The 13618-nt window shown below is 36.4% G+C and overlaps 1 protein-coding gene across 2 annotated transcripts; it reads left to right on the forward strand.

Annotated features, from left to right (window-relative positions):
- Positions 1–277: 277 nt before the first annotated feature.
- Positions 278–13061, forward strand: slc4a1a (solute carrier family 4 member 1a (Diego blood group)). 2 transcript variants are annotated; one of them, XM_027139153.2, is made up of 21 exons: positions 278–434; positions 3637–3732; positions 3811–3866; positions 4795–4898; positions 5588–5634; positions 5744–5909; positions 6340–6475; positions 6640–6706; positions 7305–7347; positions 7441–7625; positions 7951–8158; positions 8282–8479; positions 8581–8729; positions 8987–9181; positions 9385–9561; positions 9814–9903; positions 10693–10859; positions 11503–11744; positions 11942–12111; positions 12274–12447; positions 12893–13061. In XM_027139153.2, the coding sequence occupies exons 2-21, from the start codon at positions 3706–3708 to the stop codon at positions 12968–12970; spliced, it is 2679 nt and encodes an 892-aa protein (XP_026994954.2). In that variant the 5' UTR covers positions 278–434; positions 3637–3705; the 3' UTR covers positions 12971–13061. The 2 variants fall into 2 exon arrangements, with proteins under 2 accessions (XP_026994954.2, XP_026994955.2); XM_027139154.2 differs by having other exon boundaries at positions 8285–8479.
- The last annotated feature ends 557 nt before the right edge of the window (positions 13062–13618 follow it).

Below are 13618 nucleotides of genomic sequence, written 5' to 3' on the forward strand. Positions count from 1 at the left end.
CTCTTCCTCTCTACATCTCATCTAAAGTTGTGTACTTTAACTAGACCACAGTCCATGGCAGCCGAGGAACAATATTATGCTAACAGTTTTGGGGTATCCCTGCTGTAAACTGGCCTTTATCGATAACACTCTCTGTGCAGTGGGTGCTTATCGCCCTGCTGCCACCCTGGGTGCTCAGCAAGGGGTGTGGGTATGGGGGGTGGCTTATTACTAGACGTCAGTTTGTACTTCATCTCTCTTTACGTGACTCAGAAAGCTATGGCGTCAGAATGGGTGTTTCCCTTTCGTACCATCACTCTGCTTTTTCCATCTATCTATCTTTCTTACACCTCCTGCAGGTTACTCCCATCCTGGAAGACGGCGGGTTTCACAGCGCAGCTGCGGGTCTCCACACTCCGAGACAATAAAGAACCTCCAGAAACACCTGGATCCAGGTAAGAGAGTGTTCCTCAATAAGAGACTTGATAACACTATCTGTGGATATGTCTGTGAAATTTTGTGTACATATATTTGTGGCTTGAAAACTGTATTAAGTGTTTGTAGGTCAGCATCTGATGCTGTAAGAATTTAAAAAAAAGTCAAGTATACAACAATACTGTTGGCAATGTTATTGTATGTTAATTGTAATTTTATCTGAACTTACTTAATTTTATTTTATTTATATAAAAACCCACTTGCCTCTTGCTTTGCAGAATTCCTACACATTTTATAGAGGATCAGGTCATGAGATTTAAAAAAAAGGGGGGGGGGGGTGTCAGAAATTAGGTTCAAATTATTGCAGTCTAAAAAAAAAAAGATTCTCACTATCACACATGGTTCTTCCTTCTAGAGAAACCCTCAAAGGTTTTGTGTAAACCAGGGTTTCATTGCAGAGTAGAACCAATTTTGGAATTTAAGATGCCATTACTATTCAACAAACCCTTGAGGAGCTCCTGAATATATCATAGACACTCACATTTATCATGAGATTTATGCCCAGACAAGCTATTTGTGCTAGATAATTTGATTACTTGAGCTAAATATCACAAAATAAGCTTGAAAAAATTTTTTAACCAAAAAAATATCTTACAAGAAAACAACAAAAATCATCTATTTGAAAGTGAATAAGTGTATTAACTAAATATTGACCTGATGCATTTCAAATCAAGGGAAAGTCTGCAGTAGATGCCAGTTTGACCATTTTGGGTGTGCATGGGTGTGCAACATGCTGGTGTGTGTATGATAATTCCCATATCTATGAAGGTTTGTCCTACAGACAAGACAGACACAGGCCATTCAGCTGCTTTAAGCAAAACACAATTGTACCTCCCGCTCTAAATTTGCGGAGTCATAACTTAAACGCAGCAAGGATCGAATTTAAATTTGCCGTTCTGCGCCGCTAACACATCATGTAAGGTCTAAAGTAGCTATCAAATGTGCAAAACAATATGCCATACTCTGTAAAAAATGATATAAATATAAATATAATAAATATAAAAAATAAAACTAGAAAGAATTAAAAACCAATGCTGTGATATACTGAATGCAAGTGTAGGATCATTTAACATTTATGAAAGGCGTCTTACGTGTAAGATATGTAAAAATCTGAAAATTTCCACTAAAGAGTCTTCAGGGCAGTGGGATTTAGTTTGTCTTTAAAAGAGAGCAAAAGAGAATAGTTGTAGTTGACTGGTGTTTAGTACTATAAACTATAATGAAATACGATAATGTGTTGCACAGTCAAAGATTTGTGTGCTAATGAAAACCAAATGTGTCAAACAAATGAATCAATTATCAATAGACACTTTTATGCTGAGGGGAAATAAAATACGCAGAGCACAGCAAGAACTGTTTAGTAGGTAGCTAGCTAACATCAGGTAGCTAGCTACACATCAAATCTTTGAAGTGCAAATGATCACTATTTCCATATAATATATATATATATATATATATATATATATATATATATATATATATATATTGTGTACATAGCACTCTAGTCATACATCATATTAGGTCATAGTATACAATTTAAAAGACTTATGAAGTGAGGATTGTGGGTAACGTAATAGGCCAAAGAGCGATGAGTGACAGACACATTCATGAGCCACAGTACACATCTCCGTAACATGCCATACTTTGTGAATGGGTTATAATATGTAGCGTTGCTCAAATGCTCTGGAAAACTAACTTACTAACTAACTAACTAACAAATAAAAATAAATAAATGAACGAACGAACAAACAAACAAACAAATAAATAAATAAGAAATACTGAATGGTACTAAATTCAACCATTGCTTGTCACAACAGCGGTGCCTTCATTTAAAAGTACATAATTTTACTTTATTGAAAATGGTTTTATGTTAAAAGTCTCCCATTTGTAATACAAATACACAATACTGGTCCAATGTCACCTCCAGAGTATGATGTGGTACAGTTTAGTGCAAGGTGTTAAATACAGTCTAATCTAGCCCATCAACATAAATTAGAATCCTTAACACTGATATACAGTAAATGATTTAAAAATGAAGAACAATTAGAGCTAGTCTCTGTTTTTCCACTAGGGGGCGTATAACTCAGAGTTAGAGAACTACACTGTAATACAATATTTAATTATTTTACTGTGCAAAAATCTTAGATTAAAATTAGATTTAGTACAAATGGTACTCATTATTTTTGCACAGTTTTGTAAATATACAATTTTAATACAATTGCATTGCATTGTATTTAATGTAAATAGCTATAAATTAAAGAAATTGTTGTTGTTGTTGTTGTTGTTGTTGTTGTTGTTGTTGTTGTTGTTGTTTTAACTAAGTGTAATTTGGCCCATTAACAAAAATGAATCTTCAAGTATCACAACTTCAATATACAGTCTAAGGCTTCATAAGTTCTGCTGTGGCGGGTGAATTTTAAGGCAAATTGTGTTGCACTGTGCTGAATGGTGACTACTGATAGCAGGACTTATCAGAAAACAGCACATACTGCATGAGAAATCTCCCTGTCCCTGTAAGATCTCATCTCACAGAAACACTAGTCTAGGACTTCTCATGTCCCTGTCCTGGTGATTCATTACTTTGTACCAGTTCCAGTTTTAACACTTGAACACACCTGACTTGTTCATTACCAAGGTATATATAGTCAAGCAGGGCAGGGCTATGGATCCTTTATAGCAGAGGAAGCATGATCTAACAAGTTACACACTTGTTTCAGAGTGCATGTGAGATCAGGCATGACATTAAGACAGACACAGAGGTGGGGATATTTATCTGTAAAGGGTTAAACAGTGATAAAAAAAAAAGTGCTTTGCCTATACAGAACTCAGAAACCTGTGATACAATATCGTTAGAGAAAATGTATTGGCATAATACATCAAGTAACAAACAAATGACATTATGTTGTGTTCATCCGTTAGTGTAGTATTTCATTTGTCTGCAGTGGAGAAGCCATGCAAATAAATAAATTGTGTTAGATAGATATTAACATATATCATGGCAGTTTGTTATTGAAACATATGTTATTTATGGAACCTGATATTACTATATCTCATATTGTTGCGTGTGTGTGTGTGTGTGTGTGTGTGTGTGTGTGTGTGTGTGTGTGTGTGTGTGTGTGTGTGTGTGTGTGTGTGTGTGTGTGTGTGTGTGTGTGTGAACAGGTTCTGTGTAACTTTCTTTTCTAAATTTTGACGAAAAATTATACAGAAGACAGAGAACAGACCCTACTCATGGAAGCTGTTATAAATTTTGCAGGGGTGAGTAAAATGTCAATATCTAATGTGCTACTATAAAAACAATTAAATATTCACCCTGTATCTCTTCTTTCCTCTCAGGACAATGACATGTCCTATGAGGATGCTGAATCACCTCCAGCATCACCATTCAACATGTGAGTAATCACACCAATGCAAACACATAAACACACACACACACACACACACACACACACACACACACACACACACACACACACACACACACACACACACACACACACAAGAAATAACCTTAAAAATACCTTAAATGTTGTAGTTAACTTTTCTCAACACTTTGTTAATACAGCTTTTATTTATTTGTTCAGACATGCATTCATTTATTTTGGTTAAGGAACCATTCAGTAGTGTGTGCAAAAAGAACAGAAAGTAACCATGACAAAACAAGGATAAATAATCTTATATGAGCAAATCATTTCACTATCATTTCACTTACTAATTATTTCTGAATATTATACAAACTCTAAAGCTGTTTCCTTGAATTTTCCAACTTCACAAATGGAATTAATATCATTTAATTAAACAAAGGCTCACTTTAAATTCCATCCCATTATTATTAATAAAATAAATTCCTTATTTAGGATGTTTCATTAATCATCAACTGCCAAAAACACAATCATAACAACCACCATCGAACAATCATGACATCCACCATCTAACCGTTAATGCAGCAAAATGTAAACAGCGCCCTCTGTTGGTGAGAAACAGACACACCTTCTGGTTAAAAAAGTATACTGCAGTGTTCTTATCTTTTATAACCAAATGTCATGTACACTGCTGTTCATTAATGTGTGGTTGCACCAGGACCTGTAAAAGAAAAAAAGAAAAAAGACTACTCTAAAAACCCTGGTCTAGCATAGACTCACTGATAATAGATTAAACATTACTGTTCATATTTTAGGATGATAAAAAGAGGACAGAGCACAGCCTGGCCTATCATACATAAACTCTGGTGAGACCAAAGAGTGAGAGTCGAAATAATGTGCAGTAGGATTCAGTCCTTAGTGTCATTTTTTCAGTCTGGGCTCTCTGTCGCCCGTGTAGGCCTTTTCCTGAACGTACAGGGAGTTATGACTTGGAGCAGAAAAGAAAGGAACAGCAGGAGGGGCAACCTGCTGAGAACTACATCATCAGCACACACCCAGATGGTAACTAAAACATTATCTGTGCTTACTGAAAGTATCAACTGGCTTCCATATTTATTCACCCTCCTTAAAATTTTCGAATTAACACACACACACACACACACACACACACACACACACACACACACACACACACACACACACACACACACACACACACACACACACACACACACGTACACTCTAAATTGTTGCCAGTAGAAGTCAAATAAAAGGCTTGTTGAAAGGCTTATAGATTGTTAGAGATCATACCTAACTAAAAGACCATAGGGCTATCCAACTACTACAAGTATATACTATACTTTTTTATTGTATGTTTTACAATAACGGCGGATTTTTTTAGTCACATGGAAACCCAATTCGATTTTAATAAACACTACAAAGTTCCAGTGGGGTTAATACCTATGCAAGGCACTTATGTAGGATATCCATGATATAACAGCAATACATATTGCTACATAGTATGTAGCTCGCAGCATAAAAGAATTTATCATATGTAACCAAAGTATACTCTTAAATATCTTGAAAATCATTTAATTTTAAATTAAATTCAAACCACACGTTAAAACTTTAAGTATAAATCTAAAAGCCATTCATATTGCTGGTGATATGACATCATTATGTCATGGTAACATCCTTCTCGTGTATCTTAACATTATGTCGAGTCTTACCTCATGTGTCTCATGATACAGCGGCCTGGAACAGCAACACCAACGCCACCACCAGAGGCGATGCTCAGGTAAGCACATGCCCAGGACACATCACCTCATTCCACTTAAACACCACAACCGCACATGCTTCACACTTTTGATTGAGTTCCATTATGTGACTCTCTCTGTTTGTATCAGTCATATGTAGAGTTGAACGAGCTGTTGGGGGTAAAATGGCAGGAGACCGGTCGCTGGGTGGGGTATGAAGAAACATTCAATCCAACCAGTGGGAAATGGGGGTCCTCACACATTTCCTGTCTCACCTTCAGAAGCCTTATTCAGCTCCGCAAGGTCATGAGCACAGGTGAGATTCAAGGACATTCAAGAAGAAATTTGTGTGGTAAAGATAATGACACAGGAAATACTGCTGTCTGTATTTTTCTACTTTCTGTGTGTTTTTTCCTAAAGACAGGAGAATTTAAAATATTCATATACAGTATAAAAGGAATTTATTCTTTATAAAGATAAGATATACCTTTATTCATGCCACAAAGATTGTACAAATGATAGTATTTAAAATTGGTTCACTCTAGCACTCTCAGCTTGTCCCCTTGAGGGAAAAACCCCACAACAGAAGGTTTAATCTTATGGAACCATGGAGAAGCTTGTAGAATTTTTGAAGAGTGTAAAACTGTAAGACTAGTTCACTTATAGAAAGTAAAATAAACCAAGAGTAATAGTATTGTTGCTGTTATGAATTTAAATAACACTTTATTTGTATTGGTCGTCTGCAGCGGCGGTGCTGTTGGACCTAAAGGAAAATGACTTCACAGTTATTGCTGAGAGGATCGTAGATGGACTTCTGACAAAGAATGAAATTCGGAGCTCAGATCAGGAAGACTTGCTGAAGGCACTGTTAGAGAAGCGCAGGTAAAACACATATACACAGTGTTAGTCCAGTGTGTCATGAGAGCTTGACTGGTTTATGGGCCAAAGACCATATGGATAAACCAGATGGATAAACTCACTTATATTGGGAAAATTGGTCATAACCATGAGAACTAACTTATATTTACTTTGTTGCTGGTTCACAGTCAGGCTGATGGCACCCAGGTTACCTCAGGAGGCATTGAGATGCAGACCTTCTCTGTCACCAAACAGGTAACAGGTTCATCCATCTAAACTCTTTCAAAAATTTCATTCAAGGGCCTAAAGGATTTCATATGACAAAAAGAATGGTTTAGTTTTAGAGGTTAGATTTTAAAGCTTGAGCCCTTAATCATCCAAAGAATCTAGGGTGAATACTGATTCCTACATCAAGCATCCATCTGGTATACCATTGGAGCCTGTTACAATGGACTAGCTTTTATTTAGGATTTTTTGTTTGTTTGTCCCTCTAGGAGAACCCTTAAAGGTGTCAGACTCTAAATCAGAAAGTTTCCTTTTCAAAAAGTTTCCATTAAGTGTACATTCATCCTTCTGATAATGGTTAATTCACCACCCTGTTTTTCTACCCACAGGAAATATGCAATGTAATTTCTTTAAACAAAAAACATGCTTCATTTTGGCTCTCTGGCAAAAGCCTTAAAAATCTTTATGTATAACAAGGGATTTCCCTTTTTATAAAAGGTTTTAATTGTAACCCTTAAAAAAATTGTTAAACACTCCTTGAATACTTTTTTTAAAGAGTGTAGCTTCTTGCAATAATCTGCAATACCAGTCCCTCCTATTGATTCTGCTCTCAATTCTTCTCAATCAGAGAGACACATCTGATGACATAGAGGCATCTATTGTGTTATCAGGTGAGGAGGAAGGCTAATTTAGCAACACATTTACATAAAACATAATTATCCTTTGTGAATAGAGTTTCTCTTACTTTATGACTGTGTGTGTAGGTGCGGTGGACTTTCTGCAGAAGCCGGTCGTGGCATTTGTGCGACTGCATGATTCTGTGGTGATGGACGGGATTATGGAGGCTGCACTGCCTGTGCGCTTTATATTTGCCCTGTTAGGCCCTACTGAGAGCGGCATAGATTTCCACGAGAGTGGACGAGCCATGGGTACACTCCTGGCTGACTGGGTAAGAGTGGAAGTGGATAGAAAATTTTATTGAACACTAATTTAGAGTGATGCAGTTCTCTTGTGGCCTGGTTCGAGGGGTGGGATGTCTGGGACTAGAGTATCCATAGGTCAATTTGATCAAAACATGTTGGTCAGAAAATATTGTCTCAATATTCAATTCATTAATATGCATTTTGAGCAATGCATGATTGTGACAGGGGAAAAATGAAGAATTGAGCAACAATCAGGAAAAATTTTGCCATTAAATTCCTATCTGGTCTTGTGTGAGAATCAGTTGCAGTTGGGACTTCAATCTCGTCTCCTTATTTGACTCTCACCAAAAGGTCTTTTGCTTGGAGGCTTATCTTGCTGATAGTGAAAAAGAGCTGACCAATGCCATTGCTGACTTTATGGACTGCAGCGTTGTAATCCCGCCCACTGAGATCCAGAGCGAGACCATGCTCCAGCCAATCATCCGCTTCCAAAAGAAGATGCTACATGAAAGACTCCGCCCTGCTGACACCCGAATCCTATTAGGAGCAAAACCTAAAGGTTAGGTCTTAAGAGGATAAGTAGAGGATTACCTCATCTGAGATTTCTTTTAGGGTAATATGTTGGAAGCTATAAAATAAAATGATTTTTGATGATAAGCCTTCCTTTATGTACAAATATAAGCAGAGCATGAGCAGCCACGGGATGATCCATTGGTGCGAACTGGAATTCCATTTGGTGGAATGGTCAAGGATATCAAGCGTCGTTACCGCCATTACCTGAGTGACTTCATCGATGGTTTAAATCCCCAGGTGTTTTCTGCCATAATTTTCATCTATTTTGCTGCCCTTTCTCCTGCTATTACCTTTGGAGGACTTCTGGGTGAGTATCCATTTCCATGTAGAACTTGTCCATTCTAGATCTAGACCACAATTCTCAACTGTTATCACATTCTGACATTTCTTTCTCTCTGCTGTTCTTAGCGGATAAGACAGAAGGATGGATGGGAGTGTCAGAGCTTTTGATCTCCACTAGCGCACAGGGAATCTTTTTCTGCCTATTTGCTGCCCAACCAGTGCTGGTCATCGGCTTTAGTGGGCCACTGCTGGTGTTTGAAGAAGCGTTCTTTGAAGTAGGCTGCCAATTTAAGTTAACGATTGAGTGAGACTAAGTGAGATATACTTATAATCAAACATAATTATTCTGTAAAATACCTTCTACGACCTGCCGACAAATGCAGACCTGTACAATCATCACTGTATGACTGTGTATACATCTATCCCGCTATGATAGCACATTAATAGAAAAAAGATTACATACAGGAGATTAGATGTAATTCCTAAACGGGATGAAGTAGGTTCATAAAATGCTGTCCTGTTTGTCTGTCAGTTCTGTAAGTCGCAGGGCTACGAGTACATTGTGGGTCGTGTATGGGTTGGAATGTGGCTGATCATCATTGTGTTGATTGTCGTCGCGGCTGAGGCTAGTTTCCTCGTCCGCTTCATCTCTCGTTTTACACAAGAGATCTTCTCCATTCTCATCTCCCTGATTTTCATCTATGAAACCTTTTACAAGCTATTCAAGGTAAACATAAAGATTAAAGGGTGTTCAGTGATATTTCATTTAAAGCATTTGTTTTTTAAAATATTTTTTAAAATAAGTTCTCACCTTTGGACATCTTAAATTCTGGCATGTCCTATGTATTTTTATGCATTAACTGAACATTTCTTTAACTGACCATCAGTAGTCAGCTCTTCTCTTAACTTTTATCCAATTCCTCTGTACAGATTTTCCAAGCTCATCCTCTGCAGCTAAACTACCCAGATCCTACAAACAACACCACAAAAGTCAAGAATGGACCCTACGCCAACACTGCACTGCTCTCTATGTGCCTGATGCTGGGCTGCTTTTTCATTGCCTACTTCTTCCGTCAATTCAAGAATAGCATCTTCCTCCCAGGCCCTGTACGTGTAACCACCAGTTTGGTATCATACATAAAATTATTACAGTGATCTAATACATAACAAAATGTCATTAACACAACGTTTCAAACATCAGCTATGTTTGATATCCAAATTTAAGTCACATTTTTCTGTTTAATTTCAAGAACGACTCTTTATAGTTGACTATGTGTGTAGGTGCGGTGTACTTATAGCTGTTGTATTTGTTTTGTTCAGAGAACGATAGTAATAATAATAATAATCTGCCTTTCCCAGATTCGCCGCATGATTGGAGATTTTGGTGTTCCCATTGCCCTCTTTCTCATGGTTGCAGTTGACTTCAGCATTAATGATGTTGAAACACAGGTCTGGGAAAGCATCATTTCTAAATATTCCCACTGTAAAAGTGGTTCGTTTCAGCATTAATGACCCACTGTGCAGTCAATAAATCAAATTTTAAAATTGTTGTCATAAATCTATTGATTCTATATCTTCTGGATTAGTGTCAGTGGAAAAAGGCACTTCCTGTTTTAACATTTATTTAAAAATAAAATGTTAGAGAGAATTACTCAATAAAAAATTATTAACAGACTGCATTTTATTTGATAATTATTTTACATTAATACATTATTTATTTATTTATTTATTTACTTATTTATTAATAAAAAATATTTTTAAATATAGATTTTAAACATATTTACAATGTTTTTGAGAATTTTATGCCTCTGCCTCTAGTGGTGTAGGCATTAATTCATTAAGTCTTCAGGTTTGTCTGTGTGTCTCTCTGTATGTTCTGTTTGTCAGAGATTCTTGTTAGCACCATGCCTCAAGAATAAAGTGTTGCATGCTTGTAGGATTTATATGAAATTCTCATCAAGAAGGTAATGGTTAGATTTTGGAATTGATCCAGAATGGGTCAGGGTCTCACATCACTGTGAGGCATCAGTGTTAACACCTCTAGTGTTGAATTCAAATTTACGGTCTCAGTATGTCATATATTACTTTTTGCAAGTACAGTAAGTAATCACAACACATCTACATAATTGAACTATATGGATTTTTATGCATTTTTTTCAGTCAGAATAAGATGATAAACAATTTTTGTGGTCAAGTCTGTTCTTATATATACGTTCATTTTCTTTCAACCATCTTTAGAAACTGACTGTCCCAAAGGGTCTGAGTGTGACCAACACTGCTGTCAGAGGCTGGTTTATCAACCCACTGGGAGTAAAGAATACATTCCCTATTTGGCTCATGTTTGGCAGTGCCATTCCAGCTTTACTGGTCTTCATTCTCATATTCCTTGAGTCCCAGATCACCACGTGAGTAGCTTCTTGTATACAAAATAGTTGGGAGCTCTCAAATGAAAGTAAATCATTTTACTCTCTCTCTCTCTCTCTCTCTCTCTCTCTCTCTCTCTCTCTCTCTCTCTCTCGCTCTCTCTCTCTCTCTCTCTCTCTTCCCACTGTTAACTACAATTACAGCACCCCCAGTCTGCATATATATTGGTGTCTTTTGTCCTCTATCTCATCCATTTCAAACTTGTTAATTAGATGTTTGATTCAGTCAAGTGACACATTAGCACAGTTTGAAGCATGTACGTGATCAAAGGAAATTACCTCTTAATTACTTCCAGTGCTGCATACAGTATGTCTTAGAATAAGCATACGTTGGCCCATTCCTTTCTCTATTGGTGTCGTGTAATATGGAGGAATCGGTTAGTGGGTGGGAATTATTCGATGGCAATTGGAAGCGTTAAAAAAAGAAAACATTTAACATAGCAGAAAAAAATTACATATGCTTTTTTCTTCTAACTCTATAACTAACAAGATCAGTTCATGGGAACAAAAAGATGCATAAAACTTAACAATTTGTAGACATGTTTAATAGAATAGCAGAATCTTGTTTTATTTGTTAACTTGCAACACAATATACTGGAACTGGATGTTCTTCCCAACCTTGCAGGCTGATTGTAAGTAAACCAGAGAGGAAGATGGTGAAGGGCTCTGGCTTCCATTTGGATTTGCTTCTCATAGTGGTGATGGGTGGAATTGCCTCCCTTTTCGGTTCCCCCTGGCTTAGTGCTGCAACGGTGCGATCTGTCACCCATGCTAATGCCCTCACTGTCATGTCCAAAGGCCCTAAACCAGAGATTAGTAAGGTGCTGGAGCAGAGGATTAGTGGGATTTTGGTGGCTGTATTAGTTGGTGAGTACTGGATTGATGATGCTTTGTGTTTTTTTTTATTCTTACATACAAATTTCATCATTTCTAGCAGCACGCAGCTGATTGCTGATTTCTGATTGCTTAAAACTATCCAGATAATCATGTTAGTTTCTGACAAGTACCAAAAACTATGTATTTGTTTAAAAAAAAAGGGGTTTGTGTCTGTCATTTTTTGCCAGGTGTGTCCATCTTTATGGAGCCCGTCCTCAAGTTGATTCCCATGTCAGCTCTGTTTGGCATCTTTCTCTACATGGGTATTACCTCTCTAAGTGGTGTTCAGCTGTGGGATCGCGTTCAGCTATTGATTGTGCCCAAAAAATACCACCCGTCTCATCCCTACGCCACTCGAGTATGACAACACCTTTATTCTTTATTCTAAAACTTCATAAAATTATTTTTTATTTTTTGTGACTGGAAAAAATTGTACATAATGTTATAGTATAAAATAATCATTAAACATGCTCTAATTTCATAGTTTTCAATATTGATTCTCTGTTTGTTTCCTGTTTAGGTAAAAACTTGGAGAATGAACCTCTTCACCTTTATCCAGCTGGTGTGTTTGGGCGTCCTTTGGGCGGTGAAATCCACCAAAGCTTCATTGGCTCTGCCGTTTGTCCTCATTCTTACCGTCCCTCTTCGTATTCTCTTGACTGGGCGCCTCTACACTACCACAGAGATGAAATGCGTAAGTGGCTTAGCAGTCATGTACATGTCATTAGTGACTGACAAAGACAAGAATAGTCAAAAAAACGTGTACACTTCATACACATGCTACACACTTTTAAGTGCAAAGTTTGCATCACTCTACAGAACAAACAACATAAGAAATATTACTGTATATTACACTTCAGATGGAAAAGATTGTAGACGTTTATAAAGGAACGGACTGAACAAATTATTTAATAGAGCATATTTATCATATTTAATATTAGATGCAGCATTCAATTGAACTTTTCTCAGACTGGATATCTAAAGGTTAACTCCATGACCTTTTTCTATTTCTGCTTAAATTATAATTTCCTTCATTTTGTATGCTGTATTTATAACAGTCATTGTATCACCTACATTAATAGCTTTCTGTCTCATGTAGTGTTTTGTGAATGCAAATATTGTGTTTTGTCCTGTCATAGTTGGATTCGGATGATGCCAAGGTGACATTTGAGGAGGAGCAGGGAGTGGATGTATATGACGAGTGTCCCTTCTCATAAATGACTTCTTGCATATCATGGAACCTGTGAGCTTCAGCATCATGCCTTAAAGTCTGTCCAGTGCCTTCATTAAAGTATCACAGGAATTACAGCATGGAACCAAGCTTCATCAATCTTTTTCTGGCTCTTCTGGTCTCATTTTAATCATTTTCCACTACTGAGTAGATCATTAATACCTTTTTTCTGAGACTGTTTTGCTTTCATTTTTGGATAATTAGATTTTTTTATTGTTTATATATATATATATATATATATATATATATATATATATATATATATATATATATATATATATATATATACACACACACACATACAAACATATATATGTGTGTGTATATATATATATATATATATATATATATATATATATATATATATACACACACACACACACATATATACGTGTGTGTGTATATATATATATATATATATATATATACACACATACATATATATGTATGTATGTGTGTGTGTATATATATATATATATATATATATATATATATATATATATATATATAAAGCCATTAGCTAATAGTGTAATAACTTCTTTTTTATGCTCTATGCAAAAGCTATCTTTTATGCAGCCAATGTTTGAGATTGAACATTGTATTATGCGAATTTTGTATTTCTACATTGACAGAA

Source organism: Tachysurus fulvidraco, chromosome 15, assembly GCF_022655615.1.
Source record: "Tachysurus fulvidraco isolate hzauxx_2018 chromosome 15, HZAU_PFXX_2.0, whole genome shotgun sequence".
In the NCBI taxonomy this organism is placed as follows: Eukaryota; Metazoa; Chordata; class Actinopteri; order Siluriformes; family Bagridae; genus Tachysurus; species Tachysurus fulvidraco.

Bases quoted from the DNA above. Each gene is read 5' to 3' on its own strand.
- slc4a1a (XM_027139153.2), top strand. From the start codon at position 3,706: ATGGAAGCTGTTATAAATTTTGCAGGG. The intron at 8,730-8,986 runs GTAGGCTGCCAA...TTTGTCTGTCAG, and splicing joins TTGAAGAAGCGTTCTTTGAA to TTCTGTAAGTCGCAGGGCTA. The intron at 9,904-10,692 runs GTCTGGGAAAGC...AACCATCTTTAG, and splicing joins TTAATGATGTTGAAACACAG to AAACTGACTGTCCCAAAGGG.